The 19559-nt window shown below is 38.1% G+C and overlaps 1 protein-coding gene across 5 annotated transcripts in view; it reads left to right on the top strand.

The window, feature by feature from the left end:
- Nucleotides 1-19559, top strand: part of LOC123504550 (delta-sarcoglycan-like) — a 232191-nt gene that overhangs the window by 187973 nt on the left and 24659 nt on the right. For all 5 annotated transcript variants that reach the window (XM_045255157.1, XM_045255155.1, XM_045255156.1 and 2 more), the window contains one exon: nt 5329-5515. In XM_045255157.1, coding sequence (XP_045111092.1) covers nt 5329-5515 — 187 coding nt within the window. The remainder of the gene's footprint in view (nt 1-5328; nt 5516-19559) is intronic.

Raw genomic sequence — 19559 nt, 5'->3', positions numbered from 1 at the left:
TTACATATTCAAAACGTCTACACACAAAACACATGCAAGATGAAAAAATATATATAACATTAACTCTACTTTATATATGATATACAGAAATCTATATACGCACAGCACCACACAGATATATAAACTTACTTTCTCTCTCTCACTCGCTCTCTCTCTCTCTCTGGAAATGCAAACAATACCGCCAACGTATCTGCTGTTTTCTTTTTCAGCATTTGTATTTTTTCGTTCATAAAGCCATACCAGCGAGGACGTTGGGGGAATAAGCGAGGCAGAGCTATCTTTAAAGTGCACTGTACAGCTTCGGGTGGCCGCGCTCTGCACCTCGAGGCTACTGAGATAAAGATGCAAGCCCCGATAAAGGTGCTAGGAAAGGTTATTGTTAGTGTAGATTTTTGAGCTTGTCTAAGAAATAGGAAAACAGTTAACAGAACACAAATTAACAGGTTTATTCGTGCCTGTTTTACTCTCTCTCTCTCTCTCTCTATATATATATATATATATATATATATATATATATATATATATATATATATATATATATATATATATATATATATATATATATATATATATATATATATATATATATATATATATATATATATATATATATATATATATATATATATATATATGAAAATAATGATGAAGATTGTTCTTTATTGAATAATTTTTATATGGTTATATAGAACACGGGCCTCAAATAGTCAATATTAAAATTTTTGCTAGTAGTTTCTTAATACTTCTCGAATGCCAACCTTTTAACAGTCTTAATGTCTAGCCAATATGCTCCACCTGATAAACTGTTTAATCGCTCAATGCTACAAAGTTTCTCGAGGGCATCGGTCACGTGGCGCCCCAAGGCAGGATAACGAATGAACACAACACTCATTTTACACACATTATGATATCGACGCTTATTAATAGTGCAACAGAGCACGAGAGATTCTGAGGTAGGTAACACTGAAACTAAAAAAAAAATATAACTCTGAAATTTAGTGCGTTTATTCAGAGTTCAGGAATATATATATATATATATATATATATATATATATATATATATATATATATATATATATATATATATATATATATATATATATATATACAGATAGACAGACAGATAGATAGAAAGATAGATAGATAGATAGATAGATAGATAGATAGATAGATAAAAAGATAAATAAATAGATAGATGGATAGATAGATAGATAGATAACACACACACACACACACACACACACACACACACACACACACACACATGAAGGGTCAGAGGAGAAGGCTTAGAATGAGGTGATACGGAGACGGAGGAGAAAATAATGTAGAAACAAAAAGGGATTGGGAAATGAGAAGGGAACATTGAGTGGGGTTGCATAGAAAAAAAAAACGTAAGAAAATCAGAGATGGTGCAAGAAGCAATGAGGCATACATGTAGTTTTAAATCCCTGGGTAAAGAAAGGTGGTGTGGCTGAATTTACACGTCATTACTTCTGGTCAAGGATATTTGCCAATCAAAATCCCTTGAGTTGCCATATCGCTTGTGCTAAAAACATGAGTAAAAAGCTGCTTCATTAAGTAGGGGGCCGCCTGTACATATACTACAATGAAAGGAAGAAAGTAACCTGCAAAGAAAAATTTTATGTAGCAATCACCATAAATGAAGAGTTACACTCGTACAATATTGAGCCGGAGCAAGGCGAGGCAGCAACGTGAAGGCAGATGCAGAAACACGAGTAGAGAGAATTGAAAGCACGAAAACTTTTTAGCACTTTATAAAGCGATGCACCACATGCTTTACGTTGAAAGCCATGTCGTCATGTTATAATCGAACTTTACAAATTTCTTGGCGAATAAACCATTGATTTTAATCATTTTTTGTTGCTGTGTATCATTATTGTTTTTTTTTTTTTTATGTAAGAGGAGAAAGCTGGCCAAGGGCAACATAAAACAGAAAAAAGGTAGACTAAGCTACCAGCAACCTTGCTGCTCCGAGAGAGTTGCCAAAAAAAGGAATAAATGTTTTGAAACTTCCCTCTTAAATGAAGTCAAGTCAAAGGAAGTTGAAAATACAGAAGCAGGAAGGGAGTTCTAGAGTTTACCAGAGAAAGGGGCCGCCGTGGTACAGTGGAACCATGCGTGCGTTGGGGAACGAGGGGTCTCCAAGCGCATGGGTTCGAATCCTGTCCACGGTCGGAGTGTAGGTTGGGCTTCCTCACTCGGAGCAATGGTTTCCTAGCGGGTGGGCTTTGAGATAGGAGGTACCCCAAAAAGTATCCCCTTTAGCCCATAAACTCCCGTGAAAAAGCCCACATGGTAAAAAAAAGAAGAAGTTATGAATGATTGAGAGTACTAGTTAACTTTTGCATCAGGGAGCTTGACACAGTACATAGGGGAGCGAGAAAAGGAAAACCTTGCGCAGCAAGATCATATGAGGAGTTAGCATAAAAAAAAGCGGTGGAAAACAGCATGATATGCAACATTCTGGCGGTCAGAAAGAGGCTGACAATTGGTCAGAGAAGAGGAATTGATAAGACGAAAAGGTTTTGATTCTACCCTATCTAATAAAGCTGTGTGAGTGAAACGTTCCCATATATCCAAAGAGTACTCACTACATGGGCGGATTAAGCCCTTTTACAAAGTTATCAGTTGGGAAGATGAGAAAACTGGCAGTGACGCCTCAGAACGCCTAACTTCATAGAAGTTGTTTAGTAACAGATGAATCGTGATGTTTCCAGTTTAGATTATAAGGTAGAGGACAGACCAAGGATATTCAGCGTAGAAGAGCAGGACAGTTGAGTGTCATTAAAGAAGAGGGGATAGTTGTCTGGAAGGTTGTTTTGAGTTGATAGATTATTACTATTATTATCATTATTATTATCATTGTTATTATTATTATTATTATTATTATCATTATTATAATCATTTTTATTATTATTATCATTATCATTATTATTATTATTATTATTATTATTATTATTATTATTATTATGATTATAATTTTATTATTATTATTATTATTATTATTATTATTATTATTATCATTATTATTAGTAGTAGTAGTAGTACTATTATCATTATTATTATTATTATCCTTATTATAATTATTATTATCGTTATTATTACTGCTGCTACTAAGTACTACTACTACTAGACTACTACTACTACCACTACCATTATTACTAGTACTGTATTTGTTGGTATTACAAAACCCATAACTGAAATAAAGTGAGAACAAAGGAAATGAGCGGAGTACTACGGCAGTGACCTTTACACGCGTTGGAAAAATTGTGATTGCTATCACTGATAATGATACTAATGATAAATTGGCAATAACTGCAACAACAGCATCACTCACTGGCTATCAAGAACTAAGCACTTTTGCCATTCATCTCCAAAAGATATCTACTTCCTACAAATTATTCATTCACCTAAGCACAAACACTCTCCTATACATACCTGTCAGTCTATTGATTCACCTTAGTAACTCTACCAACAAAAAGTCTGTACCTCTTATTCCATTCCCTTGAAAAATAAGAAAATAATAAGTACTTTAACGTTACACACGGTTCGTTAATTAGAAAAAAAATCCTGCTTTGAGAAATCTATTCATTCTACATCCACTTCTAAACTTATATCATAGTTAGACACTGGAAATTCTAGCCACCGTATGTCTTTCTTGTGAGTGGGGTAGACATTTCCTGGTACCTTTGATGTTATGAATGGCTGCACATCGCACTGAAAGGGATAAGGAGCAAGATGTCACTAAGTAATGGTGTTGTGGGGCATTCCTGATTGATTAATACAATGTGATTACCTTGAACTACTTGGCTGTGTTTCTGCGGCTCATGCTATTAGCCACCGAGAGAGAGAGAGAGAGAGAGAGAGAGAGAGAGAGAGAGAGAGAGAGAGAGAGAGAGAGAGAGAGAGAGAGAGAGAGAGAGAGAGAGAGAGAGAGAGAGAGAGAGAGAGAGAGAGAGAGAGAGAGAGAGAGAGAGAGAGAGAGAGAGAGAGAGAGAGAGAGAGAGAGAGAGAGAGAGAGAGAGAGAGAGAGAGAGAGAGAGAGAGAGAGAGAGAGAGGCGTCTAGTGAACATATGCTGAAAGAGCAGAAATATATAATGAGCATTGAAGGATTAGAATATGATACGGGAAAGAAGGGGATGAAGGAGGCGAGGGATGAAGCCATATGGAATTAGATTAGATGGAAAACACTTTGAGGGTAAACGATGTGTGTATTTTGAAGAGTGTGGCGTGAGAATGTGTGGATGAGGGGGCGATGAGGAAACTATTACAATTTTGAGACATGGATAGGGTGAAAAATAAGGAAACCAGAGAGAGAGAGAGAGAGAGAGAGAGAGAGAGAGAGAGAGAGAGAGAGAGAGAGAGAGAGAAAGTAAATATTGTGAAGCTTTTATATATCTCGTTTTCTCACCTTCCTCTTTTCACGCTCACTTTTCTGGAATCGTGTCATTCATTTCCTCTCCGTCATACTCTCGCCCGCTCATCCACATTCATTTCCTCTCTACCACTCACACACAACTCATCTTTGTCACACTCTTGAACTTTCACCTGCCTTCTCGTAGTTTAACACTCACTTTTCACAGCACTCACTCCTCACTCACTCACTCACTCATACTTTTCATGCTCCATCATTTATTCTTCACAATTTCACCCTCATTTTTTCCTTACAGCTTACCAGTCATATGTTGTCTCTAATTTAACTTCTTTGACAGACAAGCGTTAATTTCTTTTATCATGTTTATATTTTCCCTGTTTCTAATACACATTTTTTTTCGTCTACAGTTTATTTTTTTTTACTTATCATTCCTCCATGTTATTTCTTTTTAGTTTATTTCTTGTCCTATTGTAGTTACAAAGCCTGAGCGTTAATATCACTGTTAATTGTTACGAGTATATCCCCTGAAAGACTAGTATTACATCTTCTCTTAACCTATATTTCTCTTTCGTTGTCTTAACCAACGAGTCTGACATTATTTTGTCCTTAAAGATTTGTATCAGATTTCCTGCTTACCTATTTATTTATTTCTCCTTTCCTCTTCGTTCACAGAAAAACATAGACTACTGCATCATATATGTTAACCAACGTCTCTAACTCTCTTTCTTTCCCTCAAAATACATATTAGTCTTCTTCTTAACCTCTCTTTGACTCTCATTCCTCATATCACAGGAAAAGATAGGCTGGCATCAGATTCTTTCTTAACTTATTTCAACTTTTTTCCGTTCCTCTCCCTGCAGAAAACAGGCAAACTGCATCGGACTTCCTGCTAACATATCCATCTAACTCTCCTCCTTTCCTCGACCCACAGGAAGGCATAGGCGGGCTGCAGATTGTGCGAGGGGGCATGATCGCCAGTGGGGAGGTGCACGTTATGGAAAGGCTGGTGGCGGCCCGCATCTCCACTCCGCCCCACGTGCCCATCCGTATTCTGGCGGCTGAGAATTTCTCCATCGCAGCGACCAACAAGGATGGCCGCTCCAATAGAATCTTCATGAGTGAGTATTGATATGGGAGAGAATGGAAGCGAGGAGTGTGTGAGTGAAAAGGTGGGAGATTGATAACAGTGAGTAAGAAAGCGTAAGAGTTTAAAATAATGCAGGGAGTGAAAGGGTTTGTGAGTGAGTGATTGAATTAGAAAGATTAACACTACTAGTGTATATTTATGAATAAGTGATCAATTTGGAGGAAAAGAGAGCTCGGGGTGAGTAATGGAGTTAGTGAGTAGATGAATAATTGAGTGAAAGAATGATAGCGTGACATAATCTTTAAGAGTACACAATGTTCATTTGCGAGAGGAAGGAAGCAAGGGGATGGTGAGTTTATGAGTGAGTGAGTGAGTGAATGAGTGAGTGAGTGAGTGAAAGATAATAACGTCAGCGTAAAAAGATATCACGGAAAGAAAGATGAAATAGAATAACGTTGACTGTTATATCACGAAGAAAAATATAAATGTTATTCGAAAGGCAATTATTCCGGAGTTTTTATTTTGATGAATAAAAAGGAAAAAGAAAATATTACACGCACACATACATACATATATACTCTCTCTATCCTCTGTCTGTCTGTCTGTCTGTCTGTCTCTGTCTCTCTCTCTCTCTCTCTCTCTGTGTGTGTGTGTGTGTGTGTGTGTGTGTGTGTGTGTGTAGATAGACAGGTAAATAAACAAACTAATATATAAACACACGTACATATCAAGTATAGGGAAATTTCAAAACTCTTTTAATTTTGGATAATCATTTTAGCTCTCCTCTCTGGTATCTTCAGTGGCCGCCTCCTTGTTTTTCTTCTACGGCCCTAGACCAGACTCTTTCTTACACCCAAGAGAACACCATCCTAACCACGTCTGTTTATACTGCCTCCTCAATGAATGTGTCGCACTACACCAGATGTCACCGGAAAAACAGGTTCATTCACTCAAAGGGGCCGCCGTGGTACAATGGATTCATGTGTGCTTGGGGGTCCGAGGGATATCAAAGCGCATGTTTTCGAATCCTGTCCACGGTCCGAGTGTAGATTAAGCTTTCTCACTCGAGGCAACGGTTTCCTAGCGGGTGGACTTCGAGATAGGAGGTACCCCAAAAAAGTGCCCCCTTTAGCCCATAAATTCCCGTGAAAAGCCCACATGGTATAAAAAAAAAAGAGATAATCAATTACTAAAACTGCAAAGAAATCTTACTGCTCACTGGTCGGTGGTGATCGGTGCCCGAGGCTGAACCTTCGCTCCCTCCACGACACTGACCTTGAAAAAAATCACCAATAAAAACATTAGAATAAAAAAAAATAATCATGGGACAGTGTTGCTTATATTGAAGTGTATAATACATCAGCGGTACTCTTAATATACCTAAGACCCAATTCTCTGTCTGTCTCTCTGTCTGTCTGTCTGTCTGCCTCTAACTCTCTCTCTCTGTCTAGTCTGTCTGTCTGTCTACTCTCTCTCTCTCTCTCTCTCTCTCTCTCTCTCTCTCTCTCTCTCTCTCTCTCTCTCTCTCTCTCTCTCTCTCTCTCTCTCTCTCTCTCTCTCTCTCTCCCTCTCTCTGAAGCACCATAACACGTGTACACTCTTATTTTCATCATTTTTTCTCACGGATTAGTAACAACTTATAAATATGAACATAAAATTTTATTCCCAATAACACTGCCAATAAGGACGAGTATTTCATCACATAACACCACGGGAACATTCTTATTTCATTTATTCATCTATTTTCTTTTTTATTAGGAATGGCAAAGGTCTCACGGATTTGTTCGTTAAGGTTTATCTCCTATAACATTGTGTAAGTGAGGACTCATTTTTGTAACCCAATAACTAGCCAGCGGGACAGCGCGGCGAACACAGCGAGGGAACACACAGACATGTACTCGTAAAAGATAAAACAGAAAGAAATTAAAAAGGATGGCTTGCTCGTTTATTCGAGGAAAAATACGATGAAGATTAATAACTATGAGCGAGTGTAGAGAAAAATGTAGCTTTGAAGGATAGTACACGAGAGAGAGAGAGAGAGAGAGAGAGAGAGAGAGAGAGAGAGAGAGAGAGAGAGAGAGAGAGAGAGAGAGAGAGAGAGAGAGAGAGAGAGAGAGAGAGAGAGAGAGAGAGAGAGAGAGAGAGAGAGAAAGGAAGCAGGTGATGAAAGATACAGAGAGAAGATATGGAGAAAAAAAAATACAATAGAGTTTTAAGATATGTTAAAACGAAAGAATTTACATTACAATAAAAACATAACAGGTACTGATGAATGATGATGATGATGATGATGATGATGATGATGATGATTATAAGGTAAGACTCTATAAGGATAACAATTTCAAGAGTGCTGTGCTGTGCTGTGCTGTGCTGTGTGTGTGTGTGTGGTATATAGTGGATTTCTTATGCACATAAATCAAGCTTCAATAACAACGCAGCAGTTTATTATATGTAATTAGAAGTGACACATTTCAAGCCGCTTAATTATTAGGATGCGGAGGTGCTGCAGAAAGAACAATTAATCAGAGGCAGGCCAGGTTATTACTGTTTACCTCCTGTGAAAGTTACCTGAATTTTTCCCCATATACACCTTTTTATTTACATTCTAATATGTGGCTATTATCATTATCATTATTGTTATCATTATCATTATTGTTATCATTATTTTCTATTTCTCTGCACCAGTATTTGTTTTAGGACACTTTTCACTAGCATGCCTCATTATTTTACTTTATTTGTTTATCTTTTGTTATCCTTGTCATTATTCATTTTGCGCTTCCCTCCAGGTAAATGCTATCGAAACCTCTCCACATCCACGACTTTTTCTTATTCTTTCTTGTTCTTCTTGTTCTTTTTATTGAAGGTTCGTCTCAATTTCGTTTTCAGTCTAAGTAACAATTTTATCTCATCAGGCAGAAACGTGACTTTAAATTGTGGTATACGACTGGGTGGAGTCTCTCTCTCTCTCTCTCTCTCTCTCTCTCTCTCTCTCTCTCTCTCTCTCTCTCTCTCTCTCTCTCTCTCTCTCTCTCTCTCTCTCTCTCTCTCTCTTCTACAGATGTTTATATTGTTCTTGATAATAAACTTTCTGTTCTATCTATCTTCATCGATTTCACTAAAGCCTTTGACACCGTAAATTCTTCTGGATAAAATGTATCATTATGGAATCCGTGGACAAGTACTCACTTGGTTTGAGGACTACTTAACTAACAGACGTCAGTATATTGTTATTGATGGTGAAAAGCCATGCATTACCCCAATTTTTCTTTGTGTTCCTCAGGGCAGTGTCCTAGGTCCAATATTATTTTTTATTTACCTTAATGACATTACAGAGATTTTTTCTGGATCCAAAACTATTCTATTTGCTGACGACATGACGATATACCTAACTGGCTCATACCCTGAGCTGCTTGTTCTTAATGCCAACAATAAGCTTGAAAACTTTACCAATGGTGCTTATGTAATACACTTATGATCAATACCAACAAAACTCAATTCATGTTATTCACATTTAAGTATATGATAAATCTTCCACAACTTAAGCTTAGTGATAATGTAATATAAAAAAAAATCAAATAAAGTTTCCTGGTGTCACCTATAATGAATCATTAACTTTCAAGTACCACATAACTAACCTCACATTAAAAATCTAGAGACTCATTGTCTTACTTTTTTCAAATCAAAGACTTCATGCCACTGGATGTACTTAAGTATTTCTATTATGCTCACGTTTTCACTCTGCTCACTTACTGTAACCCCATATGGTGCACAACTTATTCTACCCATTTAATTCTTTTAAAACTGCAACTTAAAAAAAAAAAAATAGTTAGGATAATAACTAACAGTGGCTACTTGGAACATACTCTTGTACTCTTCAGGCAAACCAGAATATTAAAGATAGATGATGTAACAAAATCTGCAATTGCCACCTTCATGTATAAAAACAAGGTTGATCATCACAGTCTTCTTCCCACTCATGGCTATATCACACGCCATCGTCATAACTTGAGCCTTCCCGCTAATCGCCTCACAAAATTTCAACACTCAGTAACTTACTTAGGACCTGTTGTTTGGAACACTACTCCTTCCCATATTCAAGATTCACTCTCTGTGTATATTTAAAAACGAATGGAAAGATATATTTTAACTAATTACCAACAAATTATCTCTTCCATGATATCATATCATCACTGGAATTCTGACATAGTTTACATTTAATAAATGAAACTGCAGTGTAATCATCTAAGAACTGTATTTTGTTATTCTTCCTGAATATGCTGTAAAAGCTGCTGTCATATACTTATTAAGGTAACAGTCATATATTGGTTCATCATTTACACTGCATTATAAAAGTGATAGTGTCGCCTTTCACTCTTAGGTGTATTATCTCTCCCTCAATGTGAACCTCATGCTTATGTCATCATTGTTTGTAATATTACTAATATTGATATTATTACTATCATTATATTATCATTATTATTATTATCATTATTATCATATTATTATTATTATTATCATTATTACTGTTGCTACCATTTTCGTTACTATTATTTTCATTGATATTTATTTTCTAGTATCATTATTATTATTATTATCATTATTATTATTATCATTATTATCATTATTATTTTTATTATCAATTTTACTATTCTTACTATTACTATTGTTATTATTATTATTATTATAATAGGTACTATCATAACAACTTTTTTTTTTCTTCTCTTGATTTTGCCTAAAAAGCTTAGCTTTAGAAAGGTTTGCTACAGCTACTGTTAACTGAGACAGTATATAATATTGTACAACTGTAAGCAACGCATAAATGCTTCAAATGTTTCAAATGTTTCTCTCTCTGTAATAACAAATAACTCGAGTGAAAGGTAGGACAAAATACATGAACAGAAATGGAATTGTAGACTAAATCAACGACAACTAGAACTTCTGACTGTTACATACCATCACAACTATTTCTAACTACATAAAGGTGATACGTCTACAATAAGCTCCCATGTAGATAATCAAAAGCGTGTGATACAGATGGAGAACATGTACACATATTTTCTCTTTCTTTTAATGTCTCCTGTCATTGATCGCTCGCCTCTTATGACACTTTTTATTCGCCGTTTACTGTTTGCTGGCCACGTGTGTACTTGTTGAGTTGAGCTTTTGTATATGAGGATGTGCGCCTCGGGGTATGTGGAGGAGGATGAGGGGAATGTAAAAAGGTTAACAGTCGTCATGGTAACGTCTACAGTCCTTGCATTATCCCATTTCTTGCACCTCGGGCCCTTTATTGCTCTGTCACCTGCGTCACCTGTTGCTACACTCACCTCCCTCTGTTTCTCCGGTTGTCCTACTACTGCCTCACCTAACTCATGTGATGGCCTTCTTGAACCTTTCCTTCAGTTTAGTATTAAGTTTTTTTTTCTCTCTCTCTCTCTCTCCATCACCGGTGAGTGATAGAGATCATTTTCTTTCCTGCGTGAGTTCTTCTGCTTCTTCAATTCCTTTTCTTCCTTTATGGAATAGGCTTTCTTGAGACGTGATAGAGTGCAACACCATTAAGACTTTTAAACGCCGTCTTGACGTCTCCTATCCACGGCCAACATCGTTTGTTTGTTAGAAATTATCTTACTTACCTCCAGGATATAGGACATCTCATTCCATTTAATTTCATTATCTCCTATAAAGGTTCCTTCGTGTCTTTCCTTCTCTATCACCGTCAGGTATTTTTTTCCGACCTATCCTCTTGTATGGTTTATGACGGTAGGAGCGGAGGGTGGGGAGAGAACCTTTTGCTTTGCTCTCCTTTACTTCCATTATCATCTTATTACTGGAAGGTTAGGTCACATCGGGAGGACCGCAAGGTCCGTTGTGGCCTATTTTCCTATGAAAGTTTATTTAGCTCTTTCACTTTTGCCTTAGTCGTCGCTGTCTTGTGTCTCTTGATATAATTATATTACAGTGTAAATATTCCATCAGCAGGATTTAAGTGGGTCTGCTGCTTTTTGTTATTCCATTGCGATTCATGATTCTTTTGTGGTTATGTTCTTGCTACTCGTCTTCTTCCTCCTCCTTTTCCTCTTCACTACCGTCTACCTCGCCATTAATAGCCACTGCTGATTATATCGAGTACATCTGTCTTCCGCACCTCACTCCACTGCCTCCTTCATCTCCCTCACGTCACGATCTCTCCCTCATCACTTTGCACTGTCCTAGTGGGAAAAGCGCTGCGCCAGCCACTACCCAGCAGGAACTAAAACTATAAAACGTGAATTATGGGCGTCATTACTGCGTTCTTAAACACCCGCTCCTACCTTCCTTATTGAGGCCGGAATGGTTGGGGAGTGATTTTCAGGGTATAGAGAAGAGAAGGGAAAGGAGAATATATAAGGTGAGATAATGATACGAAGTCACGAGAGATGTATATCGATAGTACATTTCACCTCTTGACTACTAATGGCGTATATAGTTTTACCTCGGCGACCTTAAGCAGTTTTACTCATCAAAGATTCAACTACAAACACTGAAAAGCACAACTAAATATTCGATGACATTTTTTACTCTCTACTTTCACAAGCCTCATGTCAACTTAATATCAAGCTGAGAAGGTGTAGCAGTCAAAGGATTTAGGAAGATAACTATTTTGTAGAAAGGAAGAGTGTGGATTGTCGAGCTTAAAAAAATAGAAACGCAAGAATGATTTAATGGTTGTGACTAAGAAAGCCACGGAAGACTAAACAGATTAAAGATTGATCGACATTGGCAACATCTAACTGTAGCAGGCGAAAGATTTCTCTCCTGTCCGTCCATCCTTTACTGTGGCCTGTGAAGACGACCCCCGCCTGCCTCCTTACCCGCCACTGTGTACTACTCGTGAAAATACCAAAACATATCTTTCTATACGCCCCGAACGATGGTTTTAGTAAGCCCAAAAGAAGGCATAACGAAATGATGTGCGCTTCTATACACGCCTGACACTATACATGCAAAGGCCGCGACGACGAGTACAGAGGGAAAAGCAGACAGAAGAAAGGGAGGATGTGAGGGAAGTTTACATTAAAGTGATGGTACTTCAGGGACCAAAGTACTTTCCTCTTACATGTATACCGTACATAATAAACTGCTTTGTGACTCACGGCCTGCCATTATATTCCCTACTTCCTCGTCCTTTGAAGATATAAGGAAAGGGAACAAAGTGCTGGAATACTAATGAGTTATCAAAACATTCCGCTGCGAGACTCGAAGATAGATGAAGGGAACGCCTTGGTAAATTTTGTATATAATAATTCTTGTGTACTTTGAAACGCAAGTCTTGAATAAAACATGTAGATACTTGTGCAGGTGTATTAGGGACGGTCAATAGGCAGAGTTAGGCTCCAGCTATCTAAAAATAATATATATATATATATATATATATATATATATATATATATATATATATATATATATATATATATATATATATATATATATATGAAGTTGTTTTGGCTGACAGCGAATGAGATGCTGATCATGTTAACCTCTACATATTCACCTTAACGACAAACATGTTTTGGTTATAAATGCACGTGGGAAATGAAGAGGGTGTAGTGCTGGAGAAAAGAAAACAGGAAGAGGAAAACAACAGTGATTTAAACAGGTGATAATGGAGGAATAATGAAGAAACATGAATAAAATAAAATAACGGATTTGAACAGAGGCTATAATCGACAAGGAGGAAAAAACAAACACAGCCAACTGGAAAAAATAACATTGATATCGACAGAAATGAAAAGAAAAGAAAAAAGAGATCAGGATGTTAAAGCAAAAGTCAGTGAACAAGTGAAGACAGTGGAGAGAGGCAGACTATTTCTTACTGGAGCCACGAGAGATCATTTGAAGTGTGCCAGATAGTAGGAAGTCAAGAGTTTGTCTCCTGACCAACGTGACACTGACACCTGGTGAGGAGACTTCCCCTCCCTTCCCTTCCCTTCCTCTCTCTTTCCTTTCCTTACCAACCCTTTCCGCCAAAACTCCCCAGGCCTCTTTTCCCTTCCTCGCCCAACCCCTGTAGTGAGGCCATCTTGCACCCGTCTCCCCCCTCCCCGCCATCGCCCCATAACACATTGCCAGGCCGTCCCGCAGTGCACCTCACTGGGAAAACCTCATCATATTTCCCTTGACGACTTTTGAATTTATGCATAACATGAAAATGCCCCTGTTATTATGTACTATATCAGCGCCTAATGAATTTTAATCCGACATTATCCTGCAAAATATGTCTCCGCCTCCACGGGCTGCGGTGAGGCGGAGGCGGAGGTGGAGGCGAGGTGGAGCGTCTGTCTGCCTGTCTGCTTGTCTACCTGGGGAGGGTAAATGCCTGCATACATCATTGAATATATATATATTTTTAAACATTTCGTATGTATGTTTTTTCCCTTTTTCTTTTTTTTCTTTCCTTTAGGAGTATACCCAGGTAGGTAAACTGTTGCCGCAGGATATTCGTGTTTTATACTGGTAGTGATCATGGCTGGATTTTTTTTTTTCTCGTTTGTTTTTGTATTGTTTCATTCCGGTGCATCGGTGAACGAGCAGCAGTTCTGTGGTCTGTACACCGCCACACACCTGCTTAAATCAGCGAAAATGTTCTTTTTCAAAACGTTTGTAGTATTTTTTCTTTTTACATATGTGTGTGTGTGTGTGTGTGTGTGTGTGTGTGTGTGTGTGTGTGTGTGTGTGTGTGTGTGTGTGTGTGTGTGTGTGTGTGTGTGTGTGTGTGTGTGTGTGTGTGTGTGTGTGTGTGTGTGTGTGTGTGTGTGTGTGTGTGTGTGTAATAATTACATATTTTTATATATCTGCAACGTAGCTTCAGCTTCAAACACCCCAAAGAAATCAATGAAACCCTCTTAATTAATTTCAACTTTGCAACGGACACAAGCGATACTTAAAATTCCTACAGAGGATCTTTAGTCTCAAACAAAGAACGGTTTTCTGCCGCTCACCTGCTCCCTCTCCTATACCTCTGCACCAAGGCTCCTTTCAGTCCTCAGTTTTCAGGAACAAGCCAGCTACTTTACGACGTAAGTAATGAGCGATAGACTGGACTACATTTGTACTGAAGACAGCAAGAAGCCAATAAGGCGTTTGTAATCGCTGAAGTACAAAGTTTTGCTTTTACACACGTGCCTCAATTGGGTCAAGAGATGATTTAACAAACATCTCTGTGATATGAATTCAATGATTTTGCTTTAGCACCTTCCTTTATAATTCTTACGGTCCTTCGTTCTATTTTAGTCCGTATGCGGATTTCTATTTAATAGAGTGTAACTACTCCTACTTTCTTTAAACACCTAGTGAAAACAAACAAGAACTCGTTACTAATTTGTTTGCATTTTCCATACATGCAGTTCTAAACAATGTTGTTTAGTGATAAGCGTAGACCAAATATTTGCCAAGAAAAACTGTTACCTTTATCTTGCTCGTGTCGCGTACCAAACGGCTGCTGGAATATAGGAGTATATGCAACTGTGTATATGTGCTGGATACTTTACCCTCTTGTATCAGTTGTATTTTAACTTCATATTTTCTTCATTTCATCTATTCCCCGTTCAAACACGACAATAACTCCTCACACCTCCCATGGCAAGCCGTGGGTTCAATCTCCATGAAATGAATATAGGCTCTGCTGTTTGATACAAATTACATATTCATGCATTAATTTACTAGTGTATCCATCCATTCATTTGTTTTTATGCCCTGAATGTTGCATCATTTTTCAACAAATTTATTCAGACAAACGGGGGAAAGGATGAATTGAAAATGAAAAACATCGATGCTTACATTTGCATTCTTTATGTTCTGTGTGACTGTTGTTAACTGACTCTTACTCCGCATTTCCTGTTTTATCTGTACGGCTTTACTTTTCAGTAATTGACCATCAGGTGCTTTGTCCATATTTTACAGATACGCAAGACAACAAGGCTCGTTCAGTATTACAGAGACGATTATGGCAACAAACACTAATGTCCAATTTCGCAAACACTCACTTGAAGCGCCTCAACCGCCCCCTCCCTCAGCACAACACCCCTTCTCCTCCATCTCTTCGTCGTATCTAGTTAAAGCTTGTAACGGCTCATAACTATGTAGATACAACAACGTGAACAGGACCGTTAGAGGAGTACTAACAACCATTCCCCAACGCGCGGCAGACAAAACGCTATTCCACGTCACTGCTATTCAGCCACGCCAGAAGTTTAATATCTAAACGATATGAGCTCAGCGTTTATGCTTCCCCTGAGGAGGCAGACGTGATTGCCACTGCCGAAACACGCGCTAACTATCACCTCCCTGCGCTGGTCGAAATCCCACCTATGACACTGTTAACAAAGCCAGACCATCAAAAGAAAATAATAACTTAATATTCGTAGAGAAATCATTCGTAGCTTTGAATTAACGAAACCAGAGAATGGAAAGGCAGTAATCTGGTTTGCCAGTTCTGAATTTAAAAAATAAGTTGAAAATAAACAAAATGCCGGCCAGCATCTACGGTCTGTCTATGCAAGATGTAATCAATGACAATAATCTGCTGTGATATATCTAACAAAATACTATAATACGAGAAATACGTTAAGACATTACACGGATGTACAGGAACTGCCACGTGTAGGCAGCATATGTCTTAAAGATTTATGTTATTACTAGTACTGTGACAAACACCAAAGACGATGTAATGTCCCAGAGTTTACTTGCTGAAGCGACATCAAGGGAATTACGTGTCAGTTTAACTGTGATTTCCTGGAATAAACATTCATCACTCTCTCGGATCTCACACGTGATTGTGACATCAGTGAAACAATAAAGATACAGGTAAACTGAATATGAAAATATCAAGATGTTATCCTTCTTTCCTATATTTCAGAATCAGTAAGGAGGAATAAATAAAGATAAATGTTTAAAAGCAATTAGGATTAGGCCTGACTCTTACCATGTGGCATCACCCGCGTCCAGCCTGGTCTTTCACCTCGATACTGTTCATCTCCACCGAAAACTACTTGATATGGGGAAAAAATACACAACGGTGCCCTTAAAGTCAAACAGATTAAATACTCGTGCGCTTTTCCTCCAATCCACTGTGGATGACGATGAAAATAAAGCGGACAATTGCTTTTAAAACGACGTAATTACAAACACTGAAAATGGCAGACATGATCAATACCCTGGAGTGGTATTTTCAGAATCACGGCACCTACCCCCCGCCACCTTGATCCGGAATAGCGAACACCAACACATACAAGGAGCATAACTCATGGGGCTAAAAATTTCCTGGGATAATTCATGCTATAAATAAGAAAAAATACAGGGGGAAGCTACAAGAAATGATCAATGCCTTTAAAAATAAAAGAGTCAAACGAAGGACAATAAATAACAAATACGGAAGAGTTTTACATGATTTACTTGAACAAAAGATAAGAAAACGAAGATTCCAGTTGACTACAAAGTTGATTCAGACTAAGTAAAACAAATTGTTAAGCAAACTCGTGGGAAGGGGAAGGTATTTTTTAATTTTTTCTTTATACCATGTGGGCTTTTCACGGGAATTTCTGGGCTAAAGGGGATACTTTTTGGGGTACCTCTTATCTCAAAGCCCACCCGCTAGGGAACCGGTGCCCCGAGTGAGGAAGCCCAACCTAAACTCGGACCGTGGACAGGATTCGAACCCGTGAGCTTTGAGACCCCTCGGATCCCAAAGCACGCATGGTTCCATAAACTCATAAAGACAATACAAGATATGTTATAATGCTGATCCTACGCCAATACTGATATATGGCACCACTCCTCCAGACGTTTCATAAGAATGACAACGCCCAAATTCGTCATGATTCAATTGTACAGAACAAGGACAGCTAAGAGAAATATAAAGCATTTGAAGAGCGAAATGTATTTTCCTTCTTCAGCCTTGTCATCGCTCACTGAAACAAACTCCTCAAGGAAAGTGTGGATGGAAAATGTATTTTTCCATCAAGAATGGGAGACTCATTGTTTCGACAGAGCAAATGTGATGCAAATAGTTATTTATATATGCGTTTTCAATACAAGAGAACATTTATTGGCAAAATTACGTTCATGTTTTCGAAATATTTTGACTTGAAATATAGATTTTTTGCCCAGTTATTGTTCATCTATCATCTTCATCATTTTGTTGAAGGATATTATTAGCATTTCATTCATTAGTAAAATGGATCCCTTCGATAGAACAAAAACTACATAAGTCATTTAGTTTTAGATTTTTCAGATGAAAATGTGTATGTATAATGTTTCCAATATATACTGAACTCTTTATCGCCTTTTAACTGCAGGAGGGGAGAGATGCAAAGATTATTTTTGCTTTACCATTTCGTTCTCACTACATGGCAATAAATATATGGAAAATTGACCATTTACTTAGGGAACCAGTAGGATGTCTGTTGTCTGATACTCCTCTTCTCTCTCTCTCTCTCTCTCTCTCTCTCTCTCTCTCTCTCTCTCTCTCTCTCTCGTCATCAACACCAGGCCCCAGGCGGTGTCTTGGCGCATCAGTGTGACATACAAACGAGCCACCATGACCTCTGACCTCGGCACGTACAATGACCGACCAGTCTCCTTGATGACCCGATAACCGATACTGTCGAGACAAGCGGCGGCCTTATCGGACCCTCACAGTTACATATCGGTTGGTGACTGGCGACCTTGGAGGCGCAGGAAGGGGCCGTGCCATGCCCACCAACCAAATGGAACTGCAAATATATTACCAGGATGTGCAGTGTTACTATTGCAGAAGTACTGGAACTTGTGGAATCTTGAAGAAGTTTATGAAATGTACGGCAGGAAAAGAGACATTGAATTTATTTACTTAAGGTAAAAAAAAAATAATAACGGTGGAGCAAGACAAGACATGCAGTATTATTATCACAGGAGCACTGGAGCATGTGTAATATTGAGCTAATGTATGAAAGGTACCCCAATGAAAGATGAATGTACATATTGAATTCATTAAAATAAAGAAAAAAAAGGAAAAAATATAAAAAGCGTGATGCGGGAACTGTTGTGAGGGTGACTCTATAATATTTGCTGCCGTGGCGGGGACAGGGGGAAGGAAGGGGGGTTGGCAGCCAGCTACGGGCAGCCAGTCAATAAATAAACAAACAAGTAAATAAATGAATAACTAAATATATAAAATGGTGCTTTCATCTCTTGCAAAACAATTCAACAGCCACAACTGAATTATCTGTCCGGTGATCATTGTGTTGATGTACTAAAGTAAGATTATATATTTTTTTCTATTATCCTATGTAAGATAATCGAAGAGGAAGATTGGCGGCGCTTTTTGCTGTGACATTCTAGGATTTCCGCTGCCTTGGTAATGATGCTTCCCTTACAGGATACTGCCTTAAGGAACGTGGATCATGTTTCCTTGTTTTTGTTTTTCTATCAGCTACTCGTCTTTCCAGTGTTCCTTTTTCTTTACCTTTCATCCAATATCGCAGTAGGGAAACAATATGATTTACTTAGAAATCTAATTTTAAAGCAAGAAAGGCTGAAAATAAGACCTAATGAAAGTGCCGGTTCCCTGAGATCACAGTGAAGAGTAATATAGAAATGTGTGTGTCTTGAAACTGCCACTCCACTCTGCCGGACGACACTAATAATAAATTTGATTACGTGGCGTTAATTTCTCTAAATATTTTCCTTTGCCATAATAAAAAGAAACCTATAACGCCCAAATATCTACGAAACAAGCGACACTAAGATGATACAACTAAATGATAATCTAATAACTCTTCCAGGACGTTTATTTATTTACTTTTTGTTTCGTTGATGCCCTTAATCGTATCTTACTTTTTTTCCTTAATGCCTACAGTCATATCATACTGTTTGTTCTCTTACAATCAGTGTTCTCTGTAATACTCCCGTGTGTCTCCTTTACTCTGTGGCCTCAAAGTTCCCAATCTCTTGCTCTAACACATGCATGCATGGCCTCGCTGTGTCCGCGTCCTCGCCCAATCGTCGTTCATCGCAGTATTGTACTCGCCGTCCTCGCTGCGCTGCGGTTTACATTG

Source organism: Portunus trituberculatus, chromosome 16 (assembly GCF_017591435.1).
Source record: "Portunus trituberculatus isolate SZX2019 chromosome 16, ASM1759143v1, whole genome shotgun sequence".
NCBI lineage: Eukaryota > Metazoa > Arthropoda > Malacostraca > Decapoda > Portunidae > Portunus > Portunus trituberculatus.
The sequence above is the reverse complement of the archived record's forward strand: the minus strand, read 5'-3'. Positions and strand labels throughout refer to the sequence as shown.